This window comes from Malaclemys terrapin, unplaced genomic scaffold (genome assembly GCF_027887155.1).
Source record: "Malaclemys terrapin pileata isolate rMalTer1 unplaced genomic scaffold, rMalTer1.hap1 H_1, whole genome shotgun sequence".
Taxonomy (NCBI): domain Eukaryota; kingdom Metazoa; phylum Chordata; order Testudines; family Emydidae; genus Malaclemys; species Malaclemys terrapin.
Window position 1 is genome coordinate 938,045 of NW_026530195.1, and position 27,802 is coordinate 965,846.

Consider the following 27,802-nt stretch of genomic DNA (forward strand, 5'->3'; position numbering starts at 1 on the left):
TCCTCTGACAGCAGAGTGCATCCACACTGGGGGCAGTAGCATCAACAAAGCAATGCATTGTGGGGAGCTACCCCTCAGTTCAGCTCTCCACCTTCAAGTTTTGCAAGGAAGTACTTGTGATTTTTGTGGCCTAGGACTCAATGTAAGCAAATGATTAAACTGCTTGTTTACTTGTTGCTGCCATCTCCTGTCACAATTTCCAGGAAACAAATAAAAAGTGCTTATCATTCAAAAAATTTTGCTTTTATTGCACAAAAAACTACACCAGCACACACACACGCTTTGGGGAGGGGGAAGAGGTACCGGGGAGGGCTGACTTTCAGAGTTGTGTGTTAGTCCAGCCAGGGCCGGCTTTAGGCCAATTCCACCAATTCCCCCGAATCGGGCCCCGCGCCTAAGAGGGCCCCGCGTCCAGTGGCAGGGCTGCCCAGATTGGGGGGCAAGTGGCAGAGAATCCCTTCCCTGGCTAGAGGCACCTTTTTAATTTTTACTCACCTGGAGGCGCTCCAGGTCTTTGGCGGCGGGTCCTTCAGTGCCGCCGAAGACCCGGAGTGAGTGAAGGACCCGCCGCTAAAGACTAGAAACACGGCCGGGTGAGTACAAGCCCCACGTGGTTTTTTTATGTGTTTTTGTTTTTGTTTTTTTTGTCAAGTCATCCCTGTCGGGGCCCCGTCGAAACTGTTCGAATCGGGCCCCACACTTCCTAAAGCCGGCCCTGAGTCCAGCTATCATTTGAAAAGGTGTCCGTGGGGATGGAGTGAACAGGAAAACGAGAAGTCCCAGACTGTGGAAAGGAATTTGCGGGTGGAGTTTGGGGAGGGCATAGGAAAGAGTTCTGAATGTGCTGAAGGGAAGGGCAGGCACCCATCTGCTCAGTCTGGAGTATTATGAGGGACCGAAGCATCTCAGTTTGCTTCTCCATAACTTTAATCATCCTCTCCATTGCATCCCTAATGAAAGCCTCATTTTCTTTTCTGTCCAGCCTTTCCATTTCCCTTCACTGCCTGCGTTCCCTCTTTTCTGCATCTGATTATTGCAGCATCTCCTGGAACATATCTTCCTTGCTCCATCTTGGATGCTTTCTTATCTGGTGGAGGTGCTCTGCCAGTGTGTAGGGGATGCCTCTGAAGGCCACATCTGCAGAAGCACAAGGAACAATACACAGAAGCATGATTAAATATGCGCACAGCATTGAAACAGTACAGTAAAATACACCTCTAGTAACATACCAATCACTTTCTCACTGACCAAATGCCAGCCAACAGCCCAAACGTGGTGAGTGTACCCTGGGGCAGGGGGCATTGTATGTGGGGAGAAAATCAGTATGAAACGGTTGTGGTACAATTGACTAGGGACAATATTCTAAATTTTCCAACCTTTTCCATGGGGGGGGGCTCATACCAGCTATCTCACTCCTGAGGGTAAGCAGGGAAGCGGGGGTGCATCTACTACACGCTTGTGGCTTCCGCCCCGATCCCTATGCTGCTCACCTGGGTGCCCCTTTGTCCCTGCACAAGTGATTGCAGAACGGCATGGGAAAGTTTCCTTTAATGGGGGAAGGAACAAAGCAGCTCTGCCAAGAAACCTTCAACAGAGGATTGCCAAGTATCTCCATGGTACTGCTTAGCTGCACAGGGAAATGTCTAGCACATAGAAACATAGCCATTTCTATGCCCTCAACCCACCTCAGCCCTTCACAAAGCAAAACCACTTATCAGGGGGTCTCTGCTCCTGCTTCTTGCTCGCTGCAGTGTGACGGCCAAGACTGGCTAGATATCTTTGGAGTGGAGAACAGCTCCTGACTGGACGCACCAAGCTTTGAGAAATCTGCCTGTAGGTATCAAAAGTCCTATGGCTGGAGTGCAGCTGTGACTGCACAGCCTCCTCTCCCCAAATACTCAGCAGCAGGGCCAGCTCCAGGCACTAGCTTACCAAGCAGGTGCTTGGGGTGGCCACTTCAAGAGGGGCGGCACATCCAGCTGTTCGGCGGCAATTCGGCGGATGGTTCCTCACTCCTGCTCGGAGCGAAGAACCTCCTGCTGAATTGCCGCCGCAGATTGCAATTGCGGCTTTTTTTTTTTTTGTTTGGCTACTTGGGGCAGCCAAAACCCTGGAGCTGGCCCTGCTCAGCAGATCCACATTGGTCCAAACGGGAGAGCGTTTGCCGCATGGAACCGCCATGGTCAGCTGGGAAGATATGATGTGATGTGAGCTTTCCACACCAAGCAAACAGGAAGTGGAATTTCAAAATTTCCCAGGCCTTTAAAGGAGGAGGGGCGGACAGTTGCTTACCTGGATGCAGGGTAGTGGAATTGGAACTGCTGATCAGAGCGGTCAGGATGGGCATTGTGGGACACTTTCTGGAGGCCAGGTGATAAAAATCAAGCGTGGTGTCTACACTGGCACTTTGGTGACAATACTTTTGTTAAAAGGCCCTATGACTCTCGTTTAGGTGGTTTTATTTTGTCACCAAAACTGAAGAGTTTTGTCACCGAAAGTGGCCTTGCAGTATTGTTTCATCACCAAAAGCTGCCTTTTGGCAAAAAACAAAAAAACTCTGCAGTATAGACAAGGCCTAACTGCAGTTTCATGTCATTGCCTCTTCTCTGCTAAACTGAAGAGCTCTCTGTTATTAAATTTCTATTCCCCACGTAGGTACTTATAGACTGTGTTCAAGTCACCCTCTTTGTTAAGCTCACTAGATTTAGTTCCTGGAGTCCGTACTATACGGTGTGTTTTCTAATCCTTTTATCATTCTTGTGGCTCTTCTCTGAACCTTTGCTAATTTATCAACATCCTTTCTGAATTGTTGGCACCAGGACTGGACACAAGATTCGAGCAGTAGTTGCATCAGTACCAAATACAAAGGTAATATAACTAGTCTACTCCGACTCGATATTCCCATTTATACATTCAGGGATCACATTAACCCTTTTAGTCACAGCATTGCACTGGGAGTTCATGTCTGAATGATTGTCCATCATGACACCCAAATCTTTTCAGGGTCATTGCTTCTCAGGATAGAGTCCCCTATCCTGTAACCACAGCCTATATTATTTGTTCCCAGATGTCTGACTTTATATTTGGCCATATTAAAATGCATATTGTTTGCTTGTGCTCAGCTGATCAAGCAATCCAGATAGCTCTGCATCAGGTGACCTGTCCTCGTCAGCTGCACTGGTGCTTTTATGTTCTCTTCGAGGTCATTGATAAAAATGTTATAGTGCAGGGCCAGGAACTGATCCCTGCAGGGGCCACTGGAAACAGACCTTCCCCCTATACAATTATATTTTGAGGCCTATCAGTAAGCAAACTTTTAATCCATTTCATGTGTGCCATGTTGATTTTGTATTGTTCTAGTTTCTTAATCAAAATGTCCTGCAATACCTAGTCAAATACCTTACAGAGGTTTAAGTATATTAAATCAACAGTGACTTATATCAAACTTGTAATCTCATGAAAGAAAGCAATAAATTAGTTTGACAGGATTTGTTTTCCATAAACCCATGTTGATTGCCATTAATTATGTTACCTCCTTTAATTCTTTATTCATAATAGAGGCCTTTATCAGCTGCTCCATTATTTTGCCTTGCATCGTCAGGCTGACAGGCCTATAACTACACCTCTACCCCGATAGAAAGCTGTCTTCGGGAGCCAAAAAAATCTTACTGCGTTATAGGTGAAACCGTGTTATATTGAACTTGCTTTGATCCGCCGGAGTGCGCAGCCCCGCCCCCCCCGGAGAGCTGCTTTATCGCGTTATATCCGAATTAGTGTTATATCGGGTCACGTTATATCAGGGTAGAGGTGTAACTTGGTCATGGCATTTACCCTTTATAAATATTGGCACATTATTAGTTGAAAAATCAATATTAATGGCCCAACTAACTCCTTGGATAGCTCTTTTAAAACTCTTGGTTGCAAGTTCTCTAGACATGCTGATTTTAAAATGTCTAAGAGTTTAACATCTTCTGGAATTACTGTTGGAATATGCAGTATTTCATCATCATGTGCCAATCGTGGGGTGTTACGTAGATCCCAATCCTTGATATTCCCGCCACAGACTTATTATTAGCATGAACAATTATTTTGATTAATTACCATCACCCACCCCCATGCGGCTATTATAATCACACACACCACTGCCCCTGGGCCTGACCCCATCACTCCCCGCTTCTTCTTAAAACAGCATTTGAGTCCCGCTGGCTTGCAGCACAAACTGATCCGCTGTGAGGAAGCCTGGGATGTGTTTTTAACTCTCCTTCATGTCGCTCAGGATGTCCTCATTTTCCGAACAAATATTGAATCTCTTTTTCAAGCCTGCAGAACTCAGGGCTGTCTTTTGGTTAATTGTGCTTTGTGTGGCACCGGGAAGTGAGAGGGGGACATACCCTCAGCCCTCAACATGAACTGCCAGCACAAGGCTGGGACAAAAGGGTCTGAGGCAGTCTTGGATGTATAAACGGGAGTAGCGTGTAAGGAAAAGGATGGGCGGGGTTACCTGTATACTGGATACTGCATCCAGGGCTGGTGTCCAGATTTTAAAAGGATGTTGAAAAATTGGGGAGGATGCAGAATAAAACCACAAAAATTATTTGAGGCCTTTGAGGGAGAGCCTTAATGAACTCAGTCTGTTCCACTTATCCAAAATCAGATTGAGAGATGACAGGATTATGGTGCAGCAGGACCTTCAGGGGACAAAATACCAGGTACTAAAGGACTCTTTACTCTAGCAGAGACAGGCAGAACAAGAACCACTGGCTGGAAGCGGAAGCCAGTTGAATTCCAATGAGAAATAATCACCCTCACAGGTATAAATGTGTGCCTTACTCACTGGAACAAACTCCCAAAGGAAGGGGTGGATTCTGCATCTCTTGATGTCTCCAGATCCAGGCTGGAGACCTTTCTGGAAAATGCTTTAGCCGAACCCCTCCTGCACCCTGCCCCCCAACTCCCTGCCCTGAGCCCCTTCCCACAACCCAACTCCCTGCTGCACACCAACCCTGAGCTCCCGCTGCATCCCGCACCTTTCCGGCACCCCAACCCCCTGCCCTGAGCCCCCTGTCGCACCCCACATCCCTCCTGTACCCCAACTCCCTGCCCCGAGCCCCTTCCTGCACCCCAACTCCCTGCCGCACCCCAACCCTGAGCCCCCGCCACATCCCGCACCCCAACTCCCTGCCACACCCTGCAACCCAACTCCCTGCCCTGAGCACCTTCCTGCACCTCGCACCCCTCCTGCACCCCAACTCCTTGCCCTGAGCCCCTTCCCGCACCCAACTCCCTGCTGCACACCAACCCTGAGCTCCCACTGCATCCCGCACCTTTCCGGCACCCCAACCCCCTGCCCTGAGCCTCCTGTCGCACCCCACACCCCTCCTGCACCCCAACTCCCTGCCCCGAGCCCCTTCCTGCACCCCAACTCCCTGCCGCACCCTAACCCTGAGCCCCGTCGCACCCCACACCCCTCCTGCAACCCAACTCCCTGCCCTGAGCACCTTCCTGCACCCCACACCCCTCCTGCACCCCAACTCCTTGCCCTGAGCCCCTTCCCGCACCCAACTCCCTGCCACACCCCAACCCTGAGCCCCGTCGCACCCCACACTCCTCCTGCACCCCAACTCCTTGCCCTGAGCCCCTTCCCGCACCCAACTCCCTGCCACACCCCAACCCTGAGCCCCGTCGCACCCCACACCCCTCCTGCACCCCAACTCCTTGCCCTGAGCCCCTTCCCGCACCCAACTCCCTGCCACACCCCAACCCTGAGCCCCCTGTTGCACCCCACACTCCTCCTGCACTCCAACACCTTGCCCTGAGCCCCATCCCGCACCCCAACCCCCTGCCCTGAGCCCCCTGCCACACCCCTCCAGCACCCCAAATCCCTGCCGCACCCCACACCCCTCCTGCACCCCAACTCCCTGCCCTGAGCCCCTTGCTGCACCTCGCATCCCTCCTGCACCCGAACTCTTTGCCCTGAGCACCTTCCTGCACCCCAACTGCCTGCCGCACCCTGCACCCCAACTCCCTGCCCTGAGCCCCCTGCTGCACCCCAACTCCCTGCCCTGAGCCCCCTGCCGCATCCCTCCTGCACCGCAACTCTCTGCCTTGAGCTCCCTGCTGCACCTCGCACCCCTCCTGCACCCCAACCCCCTGCCCTGAGCTCCTTCCTGCTCACCACACCCCCTCCCATACCCCGCACCCCAACCCCCTGCCCCAGCCCTGCATGCAATTTCCCACCCAGATGTGGCCCTCTGGCCAAAAAGTTTGCCCACCCCTGATCTATAAGTACCTACATAGGGAACAGAGATTTGATAGTACAGGTCTGTTGAATCTTACGCGCATTTAACATGCGCGATTTCAGCTTTACGCGGTCGGCAAAAACAAAAAGAAAAAAAGAGAAATATAACAATTTGAATACTGTACCTGTAGTGCGGGCGATTCCACCCGCCAGTCAACTCAATGTAATTTTGACTATATGCGGTTTTCGCTTTACGCGCTAACTGCGGAACAGAACCCCCACATAAGATGAGACTCGCCTGTAGAAGGCTCTTCAATCTAGCAGACGTATGGTACGTCTTCACTACCAGCTGTATTGGCGGGTAGCAATTGATTGATCCGGGATCGATATATCACATCTCGTTAAGACGCGATATATCGATCCCCGAATGCGCTCACCGTCGACTCCGGAACTCCACCAGAGTGAGCGGCAGTAGCGCAGTCGATGGGGGAGCCGCGGCCGTCGATCCCGCACCGTGTGGACCCCAGGTAATTCGATCCAAGATACTTGGACTTCAGCTACGCTATGCATGTAGCTGAAGTTGCGTATCTTGGATCGATCCCCCCCCCCCCACAGTGTAGACCAGCCCAGAGATGTAACATGATGCAGTGTCTGGAAACTGAAATTAGACAAATTCAGATTGGAAATAAGATGCAAGTTTTTACCAGGGAACAATTTAGCAGGGCTGTGACAGCGATTTCTAAATCAAGATTGGATGTTTTGCTAAAAGATCTATTCCAGTTCAAACAGGAATTAACTCAAGAGAAGTCCTATGGCCCGTGTTATACAGGAGGTCAGACTAGATCATCACAGCAGGTTTTTCTGGGTTTATCCAGCCCACCCTACTGTACACTGAACCAAACAGGATCTTCCAGTTGATGCGGTGGCCAACAGGGCAAACATGATCATGGATATATAAACAGGGAAGTATCAAGTAGGAGCTGGGAAGGGGAGTTACAGCATCAGTGAGATCATTACTGAATACTGTGTCTAGTTCGGGTGTCCAGACTTCAAAAAGGATGTTGATAAATTGGAAAGGGTTCAGAAAATTCACAAGATCAACGCATGGTCTGGAAAACCTGCCTCACAGAGAGACACTGAAAAAGCACAAATTATTTAGCTTATAGAAGAGAAGGTTAAGAGGTGACATAGACTCAGCCTTTAAGGTAGGGTTACCATATTTAAAAAAAAAAAAAAAAAAAAAAAAGGACACTCCATGGGCCCTGGCCCCACCCCTTTCCCACCCCCAGCCCCGCCCCAACTCCGCCCCTTCCCCAAAGTCCCCGCCCTAACTCCCCCTCCTCCCTCCCAGCCACGCGAAAAGGGCTGCCCAAGCGCTACCGGCTTCACAGTTTGCCGGGCAGCCTCCAGACCCTGCGCCCCCGGCCAGCACTTCCCCAGCACAGCTGGAGCCCGGGAGGGGAAGCGCCCAGCTGGGGACACAGGGTCTGGAGGCTGCCCAGCAAACCGTGAAGCCGGTAGCGCTCGGGCTTCGGGCAGCCCCCTTGCCTCCGGACCCTGCGCCCCTGGCCGGGCACTTCCCTTCCCGGGCTTCAGCTGCTCTGCTCCTCCCCTGACTCAGACTTCGGCTCTGTTTAAGAGCCAAGCTGCCCGAGCACTCCGGCTTCAGGCAGCCCCCTTGCCTCCAGACCCTGCACCGCCGGAGCAGAGCAGCCGGAGCCCCGGAAGGGAAGTGCCTGGCCGGCGGCTCGGGGTCCGGAGGCTGCCCAAAGCCGGTAGCGCTGGCTCGGGCAGCTTGGCTCTTAAACAGAGCCGAAGTCTGAGTCGGGGAGGAGCAGAGCAGCCGCGGGAGAGGAAGTGCCCGGCCGGTATTTTTCCCGGACATGTTCGGCTTTTTGGCAATTCCCCCCGAACGGGGGTTTGATTGCCGAAAAGCCGGACATGTCCGGGAAAAACTGGACGTATGGTAACCCTATTTAAGGTCAGAAGGGACTACTGTGATCATCTAATCTGACGTCCTGCACACTGCTGTTACTGACATGTTGGGCCTACATCGGGAGGCAGTTTCTCATAGCAGAGGGCTCTTTAATTCAGCACCTAGATGCTGGAGCGGGACACATTCATACTGGAAGTAAGGCACAAGTTTTTAATGGTGATGATAATTAATCATTGGAACAACTCACTTAAGGATGGGCTGGATTCTTCATCCCTTGAAGTATTTAAATCAAGCCTGGATGGCTCCTGCTACAATTAAGGCACAAATCAGGGACACTCCGTTTCCAGTGCCGCCTAAATCAAGACAGCCACCCCAAAACCAACTCAATCCAAAGCTTTAGCAACATGGACCTGCAAGACAACTGACCACACCTCCCCAGCTGAAAATGACAACAGGTGTGCGACAAACATGCAGGCCCCAGGAGGCATTTGTGTGGGGCCCACAGGTGTATTCAGATTCTCCTGACCCTCAGCTTACAGTTAAAGAGTAAGTGGCTAAACCTCATGGCTGTAGCGATAACCTTCCAAAAACAACCAATGCTGAGGGTAACCAATGCTACCTGAGTCCATCTCTTGGAGATGGAGGAGCTGCCACAAGTGTGACTAACAGCACCACTGCCCTGAGTCTGCAGAGAGCCTGAGCCCATCGCTCTGCGCTGCAAACTCCCCTGGCCCTTATTAATCTGATTGGCGCCTCAGCTCTACTGCCCCAGGCTGGTGCATCAGCTGTAATGGGGGCAGGGGGGCCTTTGGGGTTTGAAGTATCAGGGGTTAGCCGCGTTAGTCTGTATCCACAAAAACAAGGGGTCCGGTGGCACCTTAAAGCCCAACCGATGTATTTGGGCATCCGCTTTCGTGGGTAAAACCCACTTCTTCAGATACCCACGAAAGCGGATGCCCAAATACATCAGCTTGTCTTTAAGGTGCCACCAGCCTCCTGGCGGGTTTGGGGCGTGGGAGCTGCACGGGGGAGGCAGCGGGGTGGGGGCGGGGAGGGAGGGGCAGAGGCGGGAAGGGGGCGGGGCTAGGACGAGGCCCGTTCCCTGCCCCCCCCATGGCCCGGCGGGCAGTCGCTCCTGCAGGGGACGCGCGAGCAGCGCGCGGCGCTCTGTCCCCGCGTGGGCTGGGCTCTATGGCAGGCGCCGTTCCATTCCCGCTGTCCGCCACCACTTGAGGTTTATGGGGAGCGGCCGCTCTAGCTCGTTCGCTCTATGGTGTTTGCTGTTCGTGAGATTCCTTCTAGCCTGACTTCCCTGCCTCTATGGTAGAAGTGTGGCGCTCTAGGCAGTTCTCGTCCCTCCAGCCCCTCATCTCTATGGTGCGGATCGCCCATAGGAGGCGCTCTGGCGTAGCCCCTCGACCACTCTATGATCTGTAAAAAGCAACACCGAGGCCTGTGGCCGCTGATAGAGGAACCGGGTGTTGGAGCCGGAGCTTGCGTGGGCGCATGCGCGCCTGGCGAAGTGGGACTTCACCCGCGAACGCTCCGGCCCCGGCCCGGCTGTTGGTCTGTGCGGTGAGACTCGGCCCGGCCCGGCCCGGCCCGGCTGTTGGTCTGTGCGGTGAGACTCGGCCCGGCCCCGGCCCGGCTGTTGGTCTGTGCGGTGAGACTCGGCCCGGCCCCGGCCCGGCTGTTGGTCTGTGCGGTGAGACTCGGCCCGGCCCCGGCCCCGGCCCGGCTGTTGGTCTGTGCGGTGCCAGGACTCGTTCCAGCGCCAGACTCACCCGGCGCCTCTGAGCGATGGTATTTGCCACCCGCAGCTGTCGCTCTAGCGAACGAGTCTCCTCTCTATGGTAACTCTGCCCGCAGGAGTCGCTCTAGCCCCGCTGCGGTATCGCCGCTCTAGTCTCAGTCTAACTCGTCTATGGTTTTATGCCGGCTGCACGAATCGCTCTAGCCCGTAACCGCCTCCGCTCTATGGTGCTGTTGTTGCGCAGCCGCTCTAGTCCCGCTCTCTGTGGGATGGGGTTTCCGGTTACTTCCCGGAAGCGGAAGCCTAGACCTGCGACGTAGGGACGGAACACCCGGAAGCGGAAGTGACGAAAACAGGGCCCTGTCCCCTCTTCGCTGTAACGGAGACAGACTCGGAAGCTGCCGCTGCCGAGACTCGGGAGGAGCCGGAGCCGCCTGGCGGGATGGTGAGACTCGGCCCGGTCCGGCCCCCGCGACCCCGCCTGGGCTCCCGTTGGGCCCCGACCCCGGCCTGGTGCGGCTGGAGCTGGGCAGGGACCCGACCCCCCCCTTCCCTCCCCCCCCCCCGCTCAGCTGCTTCCCCGCCGCGCGGCCAGTTCCGTCACTGCCTGCAGCTGTGGGATGAACTGGGAACAGCCGCTTGCAGGGTGACACCAGCGACAGCCTGAGACCCCTGCACAGGGTGACACCAGCGACAGCCTGACACTCACGTGCAGGGTAACACCAGTGACAGCCTGACACCCCTGCGCAGGGTGACACCAGTGACAGCCTGACACCCCTGCGCAGGGTGACACCAGCTACAGCCTGACACCCCTGCGCAGGGTGACACCAGTGACAGCCTGACACCCCTGCGCAGGGTGACACCAGCGACAGCCTGACACCCCTGCGCAGGGTGACACCAGCTACAGCCTGACACCCCTGCGCAGGGTGACACCAGTGACAGCCTGACACCCCTGCACAGGGTGACACCAGCTACAGCCTGACACTCACGTGCAGGGTAACACCAGTGACAGCCTGACACCCCTGCGCAGGGTGACACCAGTGACAGCCTGACACCCCTGCGCAGGGTGACAGCAGTGACACCTGTTACAGCCGACACCAGTTACAGCTGTGACAGCCAGGTGACAGTCGTGCACAGGGTGACAGCCTGTCACCTGAGCCAGACTGGCAGGTGGGGAACGTGGGGACAAAGAGCAGTTCCCTTACCTGGTTGCAGTTTGTTACCACAGCGTCGGCGCATCCGTTTCTGCAACGTTGGCCAACCTAATAATTTACAATTGTGACTTGTAGACAAGGTGTGAGTGAGCTCCCCTTTGACAGCTGGTGATGAGCTGGGGAGAGAAAAAGGCTTCAGGCCCAGATTGTATTTACATGAACACATCCACTCTGCCTTGGTATCCAGCAGACAGAGCTGTGCTGCCCAACTGATCAAGTTTGTCTGGTGTTGGGTTACAGCAGGAGTCATTAAATGTTGTTATTGTAGGAGTAAAGGGCAACAGAACTGCGCTTACCCTGTCCTGATTGAGGGGGTTACTCTCAGCCCTGGCACCTCTAGACTTGGCAGTTCATAGCCCCAGGGCCTCTGGGTTTGCCACATCAATGATTAATGTAAAAAACTTGCTGGAGCCCTGGCACTTAATTGTTGGAACCCCAGCACCTTTTTCATTACAAATTAAGCATTGCTCACCGTCAGCTGAACTGCACTCGGTAAGCAGGGGGTTGGATGCCAGATCCCAGCGTAGAGAAAGGGTGGGGGACAGGTGTTTTGCTTGGTGGTGTCAACTCTGCCTAAGAGTCACAGGCGCCATTTGACCTGCCCCTCTCCCTGGTTTAAGGATAGAGCTGATTAGGCTCCATAGTCTTTTGGTTTTTTAAGTGACCACTGATAATCTAAGGGCGTAGACTTGTTGCAGGACAGCATTTCTGTGGAAGACCCTGTCCAGGCTGCACTAGCAGTGAGGTTCCCCACTGAGAGTTGGTGGAACCTCAAGAGACCAACTCGCAGAGCTCACAGTGGGAGGTGACGGCGTAGGGCCGTTGGCAGTGGAGTGAATGGTGGCATGACAAACAGCAGCCAGAGCGAGCAGCCGGAGCAAGTGGCGAGCGTCTGGAGGAAAGAACAAGGTGCCTTCTCCCCCCCCAACCTCCCCCCGCAGGGTGGGAGGTGAACTCACATGAAAGCACCTCTGAATTCTGTGTCTCCACTGACCAAGGACAACAGCTATGAGTGGGGTGCAGTGGAGGGAGAAGGGAGGAGTACATTAAAGGAACATTTGTTTGTTGGACTACGTTTTAGTGACTTTGCTCCCAAATGCTAGATTTGTGACTGGGAAACTAATATAAATATACATTTCCTAGTAGGTCAAGATTTTTAAAATGCATTATTTGCCAAAGTAATTATCTCACATTGTTGCTATCTTGAGAGATCACTATCTTGGGGATTTTTAGTACTAAACATTTGTATTATTATATTATAATTCATTTTACGTAAGAACGGTCATACTGGGTCAGACCAATTGTCCATCTAGCCCAGTATCCTGTCTCTGACAGTGTCCGATGCCAGGTGCCCCAGAGGGAATGAACTGAACAAGTAATCATCCAGTGATCCATCCCATGTCATCCACTCCCAGCTTCTGGTGCGCATAGACTAGGGACACTCAGAACATGATGTTGCATTCCTGCCCATCCTGGCTAATAGCCATTGATGGACTTGTCCTCCAGGAACTTACGTAGTTCTTTTTTGAACCCTCTTATAGTTTTGGCCTTCACACCATCCTCTGGCAAAGAGTTTGAAAGGTTGACTGTGCGTTGTGTGAAGAAATACTTCCTTGTGTTTGTTTGTTTTAAACCTGCTGCTTATTAATGTAATTGGGTGACCCCTAGGTCTTGTGTTATTTGAAGGGCTAAATAACACTTTCTTGTTCACTTTCTCCACACCAGTCAAGATTTTATAGACCTCTATCATATCCATTCTTAGTCATCTCTTTTCCAAGCTGAAAAGTCCCAGTCTTATTAATCTCTCCTCATATGGAATCTATTTCATACCCCTAATCATTTCAGTTCTTCTCTGTACCTTTTCCAGTTCCAATATATCTTTTTTTGACATGGGGTGACCAGAACTGCATGCAGTATTCAAGATGTGGGCATACCGTGGGTTTATATATTAAAAATGGAGGAGCTTGGTTTGCCAAACTGATCAGCAAAGCCAATGCTGACAACCTACATTAAAAGGCTGCAAAACGCCAAGCCTCTGGACTGCGTCGACATGCAGAAAGCCTTGTAAGCCAGTCACTATCAAAGCCAATTTTAGAAGAACTTAACGAGGCTTTTAAGAATTCTGGAGACACAACACAGTTTTGAGAACAAATGTGGCTGTCACAACAATCGTACTTTCTATTTAAGCAAGAGATACCACACCCTGCAAACAGGAGTCCAATGTTAAATTAGTTTTCCGTTGTTAATCCTGAAGTTGGACACTGGTTCCGAACAAGACCAGCAAATGTTCGCTATCTTTCTGCAAGAAACTCAACTGGCTGGTTAGAAGCATGTGGTGCAGCAGTGAAAGGTTCAGCAGTTGAAAAAGTGAAGAACTCTCACTGCATTCAGAAAATGTGCATATGTGGCCGATGAATGAATCGATGCACATGGGCATCAATTATTAAGTCATTTTGATTATTTTCACGTCAGTAGCAGGCCAACAGCTGCATTTCTAGATGTTCAGATTATAGACGACACATCTGCTGCATCTCTGACAACCCACGTCTTAGAAGAGTTAATTGCTTGTAAATTGAACCCCAGAGAGATGGCTGCTTGTGCATTTGATGGAGCTGCAAACTTCTCTGGAAGACGTAGTGGAGTATAAGCTTTGCTCAAAGAAAAGTATAACCCTAATCTCTCCTATACACAATGCAGAGACCATCTTCTCCAACTAGCACTAGTATGAGTGCAGAATCTTCAAAAGATATTTAAAAAGCCATCAGTTTAATGTATTCATTATACTCTTCCCCCTCCCCCCCCAGCAAGAGTCCAGAAGGATTGAATGTCTTGGAAAAAATATAAGATACAATGTGACTGAAGTTCAAATTAGTCCAACCTGGGAAAACCCTCTGGCTTTCTCATGAGTGATCCTTGGCTGTTGTCTTAAAATTACTGCAACCATTATTACTGGCTTTGGAAAGTATCTACCGAGATAGGACAGATCTAAGTAGTGAGGCTGGTGGACAACTTTTGCTACTAAGTTTACAGAAGACTATCACCATTCTCTCTCTCTTAAGTCTACTGTTGAAACCACTTGGGTCATTAAACAATGCCATCCAGGCATAGTAGATCTCTGTCCAGCAATAGCTGCTACGCTTGGATCAATCAAAGAGAGAGCCATTGAAAATGTACTGGAAGAAGCAAAGACTTCAATCAAGAAGTTGACTAATGAAGGCACTTATATTGAATCCTTAAGTGAAGAAGACAAGAAGTGTTTGTTAAGACAGCTGAAAAAGTACACAGACTTGATTCTTACAAATCTACAACAGCGACTTCTGGATTCTACTCAACCTCCACGTAGCTTTTACAGATGCCTGTCTTATAAAACACCGACTGTTAAGTGAAGTGAGACACTACCAACAATGGGGCTGCCATGTGATCAGGACAGAGCAAAGAATTTGAACACAGAGTGGAATATCATACGATGAACGGACAAAGATTTGACTTCAACTTTTTCTTTTTCATCACTCGTGGCTCGACCTGATCTTTGTGCTATGTTTCCTGGGATGAAAAAAGTAGGAATACATCTCTTGCTACTCCCAGTCTCAACAGCTACAGTTGAGTGTTCTTTTTCCTCGTTGAATAGACTTTTGTGTTCTGAAAGGAGTTGCCTTCTGCATAATCATGAGCATATCCTGAAGGACTGGAAGTACCGGACACATGAGAAGCCACCAAAAAATGAATGCAGTACATTTGAGAAGTTCATTAACAGAGTTGTGCAAAATTACAAGAAGAAACCAAGAAGGATGTAGAAGTCGTGCTTCATAGCAGGCTTGAGTAGCCAACTTTAATTTGTATGATGATTTTAAAACATGAGTTAAATCTAATAAAATGGTTGTGAAACATTTTTCAGTTTTTACTATGGTGCCATACAGCCCACCTTCACCCTCACAGTCTAACCTCTCATCCGCCCTCAGTCCCCTGTAAATTTGAACACCCCCACTTAATTTCAATTCCCAGGGAAAACACTGGCGCTGGGGGCCTGGCTGGGGCAGGAGCCCAGAGGAAGGAGGTTTGGGGGGGCTAAGGGGCACTGGGGGTGGGGGCCTGGCTGGGGCAGGAGCTTGAAGAAAGGAGGTTTGGGGCAACTGAGGGGCACTGAGAAGGAGGCTAAGCCTGGGCGTAAGGGGAAAGGGGGAGACAGAATGGTCGTTCCCCTCAGCCTTTTTCCTTCCCACGGTGCTGTCTCCCCCAATCCTCTCCAGTGTTACACCCTGGAGCCACCTTCTCCCTCTTGCCACCTGGACGTCTCCCCAGCAACTCCCCTAGGCACTTCATTGCCCCTTCTTCCCAGGGGAATCCTCCAGCCCATCTTCCCCTCCTGGGGTTCATGCCCCCTTGGTGCAGTGGCCTGGGTGCAGTGCCCTCCCACAGCCCAGCACCATGCTCCCCAGGGTATCTCTAGGGGCTCTCCCAGCCCCTTCCCATCCCCCACCCTGAGGTCTCTGTGCTGTGCCCTCTTCCCACCCTAGAGTTCCACCCCCACAGGATCTTCTGTCACCTTTGCTTAGCTTCCCGGCCATGTGGTGTGTCCTGGGGCTATTTCTTCTCTCACTCTGGAGCTGTGCCCCCTTTACCAATCGCTTCCTGGTGCACCCCCAAAGTCCCCCTATGGTGCTCTGCTCCCCTGGCCTCTGGGCTCACCCCACAGCGCTACATTTCCTGCTTGTCTTCTCACTCTCTGTCTCCCCCACTCTCCCAGGTGAGCACGACAGTAGCAGCAGCAGCAGCCTCCTGGTGGTCAGGATCCTGGCGCCCAGCCCCTCCCGGGGCCCCTGTCTCCTGGACAGTGGCAGCAGCATGAACGGCAGCGTGGCGCCACCGGGGGTGGTGGAGGCGGCGGCAGCACCGCTGCCCTCGCCCGGCTGGCGGGATTTCTGCGAGGCCCATGCCCGGGCAGCCGCCCTGGACTTCGCACGGCGTTTCCGCGCTTTCCTGAGCGAGAACCCCCAGTTTGCAGCACCAGGGGCTGAGGCTGCCTTCTCCCGCCGCTTTGCGGAGCACTTCGTGGAGCACTTCGAGGCCGAGGTGAGCCGGGCCTGTGCCGGCGACTCACCCCCCCGCTGCGACATCGCTCCCTTCACTGGTGCCCACCATTGCCCTGGGGGCGCCTCCTCCTCCTCCACCCGTGACCTCTCCGAGACCTGCAGCGACTCCTCGGTGGCCTCTCCGGTGGAGCCACAGCCCGGCCTGGCCTCGGGGTTGTCCAGCAGCCAGTCTCGTAGCTCTGAGGACGTCTCAGCCTCTGCCGCGACTGCCAGCACGAAGCCTAAGCTCAAGAAGCGCTTCTCCCTGCGCAACGTCAGCCGCAGTGTGCGGGGCAGCATGCGAGGCATCCTGCAGTGGAAGAGCTCAGCCGAGTCCCCCACCGAGGAGGAGGCTGGCGGGGCCAACACCAATTCCAACTCCTCAGGGGGTGGGGCCGCGGACTCCTTGCCCACCGAGCGCTGGACACACAAGTTTGAGAGGCTGCGGCTCAGCAAGGCGCCTGCCCCCAAAGTGGAACTGTCCAGTGTGCGCCGGGAGGGGCTACTCAATTATATCGTGGCCGATGACAGCGGAGGGGGGGGTGGTAGCCGGGCCCGATGGCAGAAATGCCGGCTGCTGCTGCGGAAGGCAGGCAAGGGAGAGGGCGAGGGCTACCTGCTGGAGTTCTACATCCCCCCCAAGGTGAGAGGCAGTGGGAGTTGTGTCCCATCCTGGGGGGCAGCCCCCCACCTGATGGGATTCCTCATGGGGGGGCTGCTAGTAGGGATTGGCCGGGGGAGCCTCAGGTCCGGGGTGGCAGAGAGCTGCGGTTCAGGATTAAGGAGCATTGCTAGAGCTGTACATATTGTGAGAGACGAGGTGGAATGAAAGGTGTTCTGGAGACGGGGCTTCTGGGTACCTTGCCTGGCTTTGGGAGGAGAGTGGGGGTTTAGCGGGGTACAGCAGTGGATCTTAACCTTTCCAGACTACTGTACCCTTTTCAGGAGTCTGATTTGTCTTGTGTACCCCAAGTTTTATAAACTACTGGGCTCATATAAATATTGTACTTACATTTCAATGTATAGTGCATAGAGCAACACATCATTGGCTGTATGAAATTTTAGTTTGTACTAGGGCTGTCAAATGATTAAAAAAATTGCGAGTAATCATGAGATTAAAATTTAATCGTGATTAATTACCATTTTAATTGCACTGCTAAACAATCATAGAATACCATTTAAATATTTTTGGATGTTTTTTCTACATTTTCAAATATATTGATTTCAATTACAACAGAGAATACAAAGTGTACAGTGCTCACTTTATATTATATTTTATTAGAAATATTTGCACTGTAAAAAGATAAACAAAAGAGAGAGAGTATTTTTCAGTTCAGCTCATACAAGTCCTGTAGTGCAATCTCTTTATCATGAAAGGGCAACTTATGTATGTAGAATGTTTTGGTTTTGGTTTGGTTTTTTTACATAACTGCACTCAAAATGAAAGCAATGTAAAACTTTAGAGCCTACAAGTTCACTACTTCTTGTTCAGCCAGTCGCTAAGAGAAACAAGTTTATTTACATTCACAGGAGATACTGCTGCCCACTTCTTATTTACAGTCACGTAAAAGTGAGAACAGGTGTTCTCATGGCACTGTTGTTGCTGGCGTTGCAAGGTATTTACATGCTAGGTATGCTAAACATTCGTATGCCCCTTCATGCTTCGGCCACCATTCCAGAGAACATGCTTCCATGCTGATGACGGGTTTTGCTTGATAATGATCCAAAGCAGTGCAGACCAACACACGTTCATTTTCATCATCTGAGTCAGATGCCACCAACAGAAGGATGATTTTGGGGGGGGTGGTTCAGGTTCTGTAGTTTCCAAATCGGAGTGTTGCTCTTTTAAGACTTCTGAAAGCAAGCACCACACCTCGTCCCTCTCAGATTTTGGAAGGCACTTCAGGCTCTTAAACCTTGTGTCAAGTGCTGCAGCTGTCTTTAGAAATCTCACATTGGGACCTTCTCTGCATTTTGTCAAATCTGCAGTGAAAGTGTTCTTAAAATAAACAACGTGCTGGGTCATCATCCAAGACTGCTATAACATTAAATATCTGGCAAAACACAGGTAAAACCACAGAGCAGGAGACATACAATTCTCCCTCAAGGAGCTCAGTCACAAATTTAATTAATGCGTTATTTTTTGAACGAGCGTCGTCAGCATGGAAGCATGTCTTCTGGAATGGTTCATGAAGGGGCATATGAACGTTTAGCATATCTGGCACGTAAATACCTTGCAATGCCAGCTACAAAAGTGCCATCTGAATGCCTTCTTCTCACTGTCTGGTGACGTAAATAAGAAGCGGGCAGCATCTCCGGTAACTGTAAGCAAACTTGTTTGTCTTAGCGATTGACTGAACAAGAAGTAGGACTGAGTGGACTTGCTCTGGAGTTTTACACTATTTTATGTTTGAGTGCAGTTATGTCACAATCTACATTTATCAGTTGCACTTTCACGATAAAGAGATTGCACTACAGTACTTGTATGAGATGAATTAAAAATACTATTTATTTTGGTTTTTTACAGTGCAAATATTTGTAATAAAATATTTAAAGTGAGCAGTGTACGCTTTGTGTTCTGTGTTGTAATCAAAATCAATTTATTTGAAAAGGTAGAAAAACATCCAAAAGTATTTATAATAAATGTAAATTGGTATTCTATTATTCTTTATTTAGTGCAATTAAAACTGTGATTAATCACAATTAATTTGTTTGTTTAATTTGTTTTGAGTTAATCACTTGAATTAACTGCAATTAATTGACAGCCCTAGTTTGTATTGACTTCGCTAGTGCTTTTTCTGTAGCTGTTGTAAAACTAGGCAAATGTCTAGATGAGTTGATGTACCCTCTGGAAGAACTCTGCGTATCCCCAGAGGTACATATACCCCTGTTTGAGAACCACCGGGGTAGAGCGGGGGTAGGAGAGTCAGGTTGGACTCCTGGGTTCCTGATCTGGCTGTGCAGTCTTGGCAAAGTCCCTTCCCTGGGCTGCACCCTCAGTGTAACAGGTCAGTAATGACTCCTGTCCCATCACACTTGGCCTGACACAGCCCTGTGTGGGGAGGGGATGAATGGCCCGGCCCAGGGCTGGGTTGATTGCGGGTCCCATCTCACCTTGCTGTCTCTCACCTGCCCTCAGTCCACCAAGGCCCGGGTCAGCATCCTCTGCTCGGCGGTGACAGATGTGCGCACCACCACGCCGCTGGAGATGCCTGACAAGGAAAACACCTTTGTCTTAAAGGTGGGTGCGGGGGACTGGGAGGCGCTGTGGGGGGAATTGCTCACGGGGGGGGGGGGGGGGAGAATCAGCCACACCCCTTCCTTGCACCACTGCTGTCGTGGATTAAGCACGGGGCTGGGGTGGAGCAGGTGGAACCATCTGAGGGCTGTGACACACACCCCCCCACCGGGGGGGGGAGCAGGGAGGAGGGGATCATCCCCCAGTGCTGAGGGTCTGAGCAGGAAGCCCCAGCTGTGGGGCCAGGCTGTGGAGATGTTCAGTGGGGGAGGGGTGTAATTGGGTTCTGGGAGGTTGGGGGTGGCCCCACAGGCGTGTGCAGGAGGGGTTCTGGAAGATGTCCTGGGGGTGCCGTGCTGGTGGGGGATGGGAGGAGGGGGGTGGGAGCACCTGAGGCTGGAGTGGCAGAAGAGGGGTGCCATAGGGCTGGGGGATTGGGATGCTGGAGGGGTGGAGGGAGGAGCACCATGAGGGACTGGGAAGGGGGTGCCCGGGGCACTGGTGCTGACCCGGTGTACCTGGCAGATGGAGAACTCTCTCGAGTACATCCTGGAGACGGTCGATTCGCTGCAGATGAGGTCGTGGCTGGCCGACATCCAGGACTGCATGAGCCCGGGGTGAGTGAGCCAGCGTCCGGCCGCAACCCCAGCTCTGACATCTCCCCATCACGGCAACAGGGCTCCGGGTCCCCTTTGCCTTGCTCTGGGATCCCCCTGTGCCACCAACTCCTCCACCCCCTGCATTGCCCTGGGTTCCTTCTCCGGGCCTGCGCTCAGTGCAGGGTCCAGATCCCTGTTCCTAGGAGGGGGAGCCAGGCAGCATCCCCCGGGGTGGGGGTGTCCTTCACCTGTGAATCATGCCGGTGTCCCTGCAGGGAGAACACGGACAGCACAGACCTTCCCTGCCTCAACCACTCGGAGAGCATGCCAAGCCGGGAGCTACCCCTGCTGCCCAGCGAGAGCAACGAGCAGCTCTCCCAGGGTGAGTGTCAGCAGAGACCCCCGGTCCTGCCAGCCCCCCGAACCACCCCCTAAGCCATCTTCCCCCGTAACCAAATCCCCAACCTCTCTACCCTGTACCCTCCCCAGGCCTGCCTCTTCTCCCCCCAAACCAGCACCCCGTAGCTGGCCCCCCTGCCCTGCATCCCCATTTACCAGGGGCCTCTAGCCAGCCCCCTTCCCAAGCCCTGCCTCCTCCCATACCATAGATGGATGGCATGCTCCCAGCCCCCTCCGGCTCTGTCCCAAAGCCGCACGGTCGGTGCTATGGCCACAGCTTTGGAACAGTCTCTTAGAGGACCTGTTCAGTGAGCCAGACCCCCTGGGGTCTCTCTTCTTCCTGGATAAGCCATGTGGCTTCACTGCCTGCTTAGACTGGACCTCTGGGCTGCAGCCTCCTGCTTCCCCCAGCTCTGCCCAGCGAGTCCCGCTAACCCAGACCCTGGCAGAGACATGCCCACACTGCTGGGACGGTGCCCCTCGCCCAGCGTGGCAGGGACAGCCCCATAGCGCTGGCGTGCAGTCGGGTGTGTTAGCTGGCCACGGCACAGGGAGCCCTTAGGGTAGCGCAGAGGGGTGCAGGTTACAGCCCAGTCCGTTCTGCTCAGCCCAGAGCCCCGCCAGGCTGTGGGGAGTCCCTTGGGGCAGGCTCTCTCCCCGTCTGTCTGATCTTCTTTGTCAGGCTCCCAGGTTGTGGTCTGCTGGAGGCAGTCAGGGTACTTCCCCTCCCTTCCCCCTCCCCCCAGTCCTTTGCCCCCAAGCTGGGGAGATGCAGCTCAGACCCCTGCTAAGAGGTGGGTGTGGCATTCCCTTGACTGGACTGCCATGTCCCCTTAGCTCTCCAGCCTGGTGCCTTGAACACTGCTCACGCGCAGCCCCTAGCATGGACAGCCACTCGCAGATGTTTACATGAAGCTCTCCCAGCCAGCCATGAGTCGACACAGGGTGGCACCCGCATATCCCCTGTTCCAGCTCTGGCCCCCCCCGTAATGTGCGTCTTACACTGCTCAGTAGCCCACTGGACAATACAAGCTCATAGACAGTTGAACATCCCAACAAAGGGTAACGTTCATGCACCAGCCTTTGTTGTCTCAAGTCGAGGTTTCTTTAAACACTTCAATTGAACCAGCTGGTTTAGAGAAAACAGTAAACAGAGTTTATTATCTGGAGAAAGACCCAGTTAAGTGATAAGGGAAAAGGCATAAAAGTCAGAATTGGTTACAAAAGAAAAAGATAAAACCACTAGCTAATTCCTAAACTTTACCAAGCTCAATAAGATTTGAAGCAAACATCATTCTCTCCACACCAGATGCTGCCGGTAATTCTCAGTTCATAGGCTCTCTCTCCTTTCAGCCTGGGACTACTCCCCTTAGTTCAGTACCCTGCAGGTCTTCATTGATGTAGGAGGAGAGGAGAGGTGGCTAGAGGCGTTTCCCCCTCTTTGACACCCCAAGCCTTCTGTGCTGGACAAGCCCTTGCTGGGTCATAGGGCCGGCGGTTCCATGGTGTACATCAGCTCAGGTGAATTGTAAATTTCCTGTTTGCAAGTCCCCTGCTGGTGAATCTCTGATTAAGCAGGCAGTGATCTTTTAGCCCCTAGCTGGCATAGCTTTGTCTCTGAGAAATTGGCTTATGGGGTTATGCAGAATCACAACATATTTCACTAACAATCATACAGTAAAACCTCATAATTTGACATGAAGTGTTGTTACACACATTTCAATGGGGCCGTGATGTTCAGCAGATTGAGTTTTCAAATGATACCTCACAAGGCACACTTTGTACCAAATAGATCGCAGCCATATAAAAGTGGTGACCATGGAGTACAGGGTGTCACAGCAGGGAAATCGGTATGTCTCTGGGTTGTTGGTTGCTAGGTATTGGATTTGTCATTGTCTTCTGAAGAGCTCCACTGATATGGGATCTAAGGGTCCAGACAACTAGGCGACACCCACACCTGTGTCCTAGCCTGGTGAGAGCACACAGACCTGTTCTCCCCTCTGAGCAACAATGCAGCACAGGAGGGAAACTCTGGTGCACACACACCAACCTGTATAAAAATGTTACAAAAAATTGTCACTTTGTGACAACCTGCCATACCAGCACCCTAACTCCATAACTGGTCCCCAAACCCCACTCTTCTCTCCCCCCCCCCCCCCCCCCAGGTACTAGCACCCCATAGCTGGTCCCCCCCCCCCAGCCCTTCCTCTAGACCAGCTCCTTCAGCCATCTTCTCTCCTACACCTGCCACGCTAGACACATAGCCTGTCTCTCCATCCCCAGCTCCCTTCTCCCCAGCCTGGTTCCTCCTTTTCACACTTGGCTCCTGACTTCTCTTCCATCCACTGCTTCTGGGTGCAGTGACCCAGCACAGCCAAAGCTGGCATGGGCTTCCCTGTGGCTGGGAGGTGGTGCAGAAAGAGTTACCCCCTGGGCCCAGGGGATCTCGAAGCAGCCATGGGCTGAGAGTGTCTTATTCAGGGGCGGGGTCTGCAGGGGTGGCAGTGACTAGAGAGAGGAGACACGGTAGACAATAACGGAGAGAAGAGAGAGCTGAGATGGGTACATGGGGAATGGTGGATCCAGAGAATGTGCTGCCCTGGGCCAGTGGAACTGCCCGCCACTGGATCACACTGCGTTCAGGAATTGGGTGCTTCCAGAGAAACCCAGACCAGCTGGACCTGCTGAGGAGGGAGCATGAGCCACACAGCATGGGATGGCCTCAGCATGAGCCAACCCTGAACTGGGTCTGTCCCAGCGCCCCCAGCTCTGTGGGGATTGGTAACTTCATTTGCATCTGTCCCCCCAGGTGCGTATGGGGGTCTGTCCGAGCGCCCCTCGGCTTCCATCTCCCCCAGCTCCATCTCCATTGCTGCTTCCCACTTCAACTCCATGGAGCTGCTGCCTCCTGAGCTGCCCCCCCGGGTCCCCATCGATGAGGCAGCTGAGCGGCTGCAGGGTCCGTACCCCCCTGGCCTGCTGCACACGCCCTTCCCCGACACTCCTGACGCCACAGGTACAGAGCAGAGGAGTCCATGCGGGGATACTGGGGGAGGAGTAATGAGGAGTTCAGGGGGACCATGTAGCCAGAGATGGGAGGGTTTCCAGGAGGTGTGTGTCAGGAGCGGGACCCAGAGTGGAAAAGAGATTTTGTGGGAAGCAAAGGTGTAATTGGGAAGGGGGTGTGGGATGAGGGAGAGGTCTCTGCTGGTGGGTGTGCTTGGGGGGCTGGGGATACCAGGTCTGTAGGAGGGGCATGCTGGGGGGGTGTACTGGGTCTGGTGGGCGTGTGTTCAGGGGAGGGGGGAATGGGTCTGGGGGAACGTGCCAGGGATGGGGGCCGAGTGGGGAGTAGGTTGGGGGGATGTGCCAGGGATGGGGCTGAGAGGAGGAGGAGGAGGAGGTTGGGGTGAAGGGACAGGTGCTGAGTGGGGAGCAGGTCAAGGGGACGTGCCGGGGACGGGGGCCGAATGGGGAGCAGGTTGGGGGGATGTGCTGGGGACAAGGGCTGAGCGGGGAGCAGGTCAGGGAGAAGGGACGGGGACTGAGCGGGGAGCAGGTCGGGGGGACATGCCAGGGACTGGGCTGAGTGGGGAGCAGGTCGGGAGAATGTGCCAGGGACGGGGCCGAGTGGGAAGCAGGTCGGGAGAAGGGGACGGGGACTGAGCGGGGAGCCGTGCCCCCCGTGTGCTGTTTCACTCCCCTTTCCCGTGTCAGGCTCGTTCCTGTTCCAGGGGGAGCCGGACCCCGGGGGGGGCGACCCAGAGCACCCCCTCTCCGAGTACCCCTGGTTCCACGGCACCTTGTCCCGGCTGAAGGCTGCCCAGCTGGTCCTGGCTGGCGGCCCCAGCAGCCATGGTGTCTTCCTGGTGCGACAGAGCGAGACCCGGCGTGGGGAGTACGTGCTGACCTTCAATTTCCAGGGCAAGGCCAAGGTGAGTGCCCGAGCCCGTGGACCCATCCCCAGAGAAGGGCCAGGAGCCCTGGGGCCGCGGAGCCTGTGGCCATGGTCTGACCTGCTTCTCCCCTTCCCCCCGCCAGCACCTGCGCCTGTCGCTGAACGAGGATGGGCAGTGCCGCGTGCAGCACCTCTGGTTCCAGACCATCTTTGACATGCTGGAGCACTTCCGAGTGCACCCCATCCCGCTGGAGTCAGGCGGCTCCAGCGACGTCACCCTGGTTAGCTATGTGGTGGCCTCGCAGCGGCTGCATGGTGAGAGCGTGGCAGGGGGCCCTGCTGCACCGGGAGTGGGGGCACTGTGGGGTGGGTGTGCCGGGCGCCCGGAAGGGCACATCAGCTGCAGTTCCATTGGAGGCTCACAGCTCATTCATAACTGGCTGGAGGAGGCGTGGCTGGAGGCTCCCTGTCCGCCTGCTCCCCCGTGGGCTCTGGGGGGGAGGGGAGCCATGGGGCTGGCTGTTCCCTCTCTGTCTGTCTGTCTGCGAGGCTGGGTCTCCGTGCCGTGGGGGTTCCCATCCGGCTGTCTGGAGAGTGGCTGTCAGGGGAGGGGCATTTCCAAGCCCAGGCTGGTTGTTCCCCATCTGGCTTGGGGGAATGTGTTTGAGTCTTGCTGCCTGGAAGAGGAAGCATGCATGTGGTTGTGGGGGAGGGCTTGTGTCTATCTGGGGCTGGGGGTATGTGTGGAGGGAGGTGGGCGTGTATCTGGCTCAGCAGGGAGGGGGAGCGTGGCATGCGTCTGGCTCAGCGGGGGGGAGACGGCATCGCCTGTGTCTGGCTCAGGGAGGTAGGTGCATGTGTCCAGGGGGGCAGAGGGAGGTGGGCTCATGCGTCTGGCTCGGGGATCGGGGGGGAGTGTGTGGGTCCAGCTGGGGGTGGGGGATGGAGGTGGGTGTGGCGTGCATACGGCTTGGTGGGGAAGGAGGTGGGCGCAGTGTGTGTACGGTTCGGGAGGGAGGGAGGTGCTTGGGGAAGGCGGGCATGGGTCCATCGGGGGGGAAGGGAGGGCGCAGTTGTGTTAGGAGAGGGGGTCGTTCAAGCCCTATTTGGCAGTTGTCCTGTCCTATGACTGTCCATCCGTCTGTGCTTTGTCTGTCCCCCCCAGGCCGGGCGGCTGTCCCCGTCTGTCCCCCCCACATCCATCTGTCCCCGTATCTGACGGGCGTCTCTGTCTTCCCCCCCCTCGTGCCCCCCACCCCTGCAGGCAGGGACAGGGCGGGCAGCCGAGCCGCCGCCTGTGAGCCGACCCAGCGCAGCCCTGACTCGCCCGGCCTCGTCTCCATCGGCGCGAATGACTGTTTGTAAGTGTGAGCCGCGCCGGGGGGCCTGGCCCCGAGGGAGTGAGTGTCTGTTGTGTGCGCCATGGCCCATCATGCCATCCATGGGGGGTGGGGGCGTGTCTGTGAGCTGCCGCTGCTCACCCCTATTCCCCAGAGCTCCCGCGGGCAGGGGGCTGTTACAGATGTTGGGGGGCAGCAGCTGCTAGGGGAGAGGGGTCCTAGGTCTGTCAGGCTGGTCCTCACGGCCTCCTGTGTGGCCCTGTCCCTGATGTGGGGAGTGGGGGGCTGTCACCCTGTTATTGATCGGGGGGTGGGGGCTGGGGTTTCAGTGTCAAGGGCATCAGCTAACACCTGACCCCGTCTGTCTGTCTGTCTGTCTCCACAGAGCCGAGCACCTCCCATAGCCGGCCCCCCCAGCCCCCATCCTGGCACGCAGCTCTGGAGGAGGGGCCCCTGCAGCCCCCTTGGCTCGTCCCCGAAGCCCCAGCCCCCGGCAACCCCTCCCTGCCGGAGGAGGAGGAGGAAGGGGGCACCACAGGGGACCCGGAGGACGGGGCCACGGGGAGGCTCCTGCAGCTCCAGGCTGAGGAGCCAGAGGGAGACACGGGGCATGCCCGGGCCGTCAACAACCAGTACTCCTTCGTCTGAGCCACGTTGGGGGTGGGGCAGCCCCACTGAGCACCCCCGGGGCCCTGCCTCAAGGGAACCCCAGCCCCACTGTATGCACCCGGGCCCCATGAGAGGGGGCCAGCCCCCTTGAATCAGCTTCCCAACCTCCCACCTTACATGTGATCATTGAGCCTCTCCCCTCCCCGCAAGGTTGGCCTCAGCGGTACAGAGCCCATTGGGGCATGAAGGTACGTTGCCCCCCCATTGGCAGAGGGGCTGGGCACCGAAACACTACAGGGCAGGGCTTCTAGAGCGCTACGGGGAGTAAGGGACTGGTCTTCTCAAGGCCAGGGGGTCTGTCCCTCTCCCCCCCCCTTCGCCCCCGCTCCGCACGCTGTCACTGAATGTATCGAGTCTCCGAATGTATTCTCATGCATCCCCCAGTGTGACCTCTGACCCCAGGGCGTTCAGCCCCCTTCTGGCCCTGTCCTCCTCCTCCCACCCCAAAGCAACATATTTATACACCTCCCAGAGCCAGCCTAGGGCTACGGGCCAGGCCCCGACACCCCACGTTCGACTGGCCGCACCTTACGGACCCCCCAGTAAATTAAAGAGAAGATACTATATATGTCTGTCCCCTCGTATGTCCCCCAACCTGTGCGCTGCCCCCATCTGTTCTCTCCTCCCTGCCCGGTCTCACCCCGCACAGCAGTGCCCCTCGCCCTCCACGGCGCACCCTCCTTGCCCCCTTTGAAAATTATTTTTCTACTGTGGAGTAGTTAGACTATCCTCCCCCGACCCAGCCTTGGACCCTACCCCACCCCAGCCCCGTGACTCTGCTGTGTCTGGTTTTTAGTTGGCCAGGGTCCGTTTGTTGGTTTTTTGTTCATTTTTTTTGGTGTTTGTACGAACCTCGTTCACCTTTTAAAGAAAAAGAGGGAAAGAAAAGCTCGACTGCAGTAGCAGTGGCTCCGTCTCTTCTATGCCCTGGGGTCTGGATCGTCACACGCCCCGCACTGGCCTTGCCCCCAGGAGCGGCCGCCCCAGCGCCAAAGGAGTGTGAGACACCCCTCCCCCCAAGGGCCTGGGGACAGTGCTCGCAAAGGAGTGGGGTGACTATGGCGGAGTAAATGTCCCCCCCCCCGGGCATGGGGGGGCTAAAGGGACACCCCCTGCACCCAGTGTGGGAGCGGGTCCCTGGGGGATAAATACTCCCCTGTGCCTCCCAGGGCAAAGGCCGCAGGGAGCTGGGCCAGTGCTGGGAAGGGAGGGGCCTAAGATCTCTCCCCCAGGCCAGAGTCCCCAGCATGCTGACCGTGAGGGTACAGGATAGACACCAGGATGAGCCCCAGCCGCTAGGGTAAACCCCACCCCCGGCCTCCAGAGCCCGTGCTGCTGCTGAGGGCGTGCAGCCCCCTCTGCCCGGGCCCTGGCCTCGTCCCTCCTGCTCAGCACCGCAGCCTGGCTGTGCGGGGGGCCTGCAGCGGGTGCTGCATGGTCAGTGCAAAC

At 54.5% G+C, this 27,802-nt stretch overlaps 1 protein-coding gene and 1 long non-coding RNA gene across 2 annotated transcripts; one reads left to right on the forward strand and one right to left on the reverse strand.

The window, feature by feature from the left end:
* Positions 1 to 227: 227 nt before the first annotated feature.
* Positions 228 to 10,214, reverse strand: LOC128829654 (uncharacterized). Its single transcript, XR_008443371.1, has 2 exons — positions 9,959 to 10,214; positions 228 to 1,137 (listed from the first exon to the last, which is right to left on the reverse strand). It is a non-coding gene; the product is annotated as an uncharacterized LOC128829654 (long non-coding RNA).
* LOC128829653 (SH2B adapter protein 1-like) lies at positions 10,142 to 27,255 on the forward strand. The gene is made up of 9 exons (XM_054015127.1): positions 10,142 to 10,372; positions 15,886 to 16,853; positions 19,350 to 19,451; positions 19,974 to 20,065; positions 20,323 to 20,429; positions 23,256 to 23,462; positions 24,164 to 24,381; positions 24,488 to 24,659; positions 26,070 to 27,255. Exons 2-9 carry the CDS (start codon positions 15,984 to 15,986, stop codon positions 26,330 to 26,332), a joined length of 2,031 nt encoding a protein of 676 aa, XP_053871102.1. The 5' UTR covers positions 10,142 to 10,372; positions 15,886 to 15,983; the 3' UTR covers positions 26,333 to 27,255.
* Positions 27,256 to 27,802: the final 547 nt, after the last annotated feature.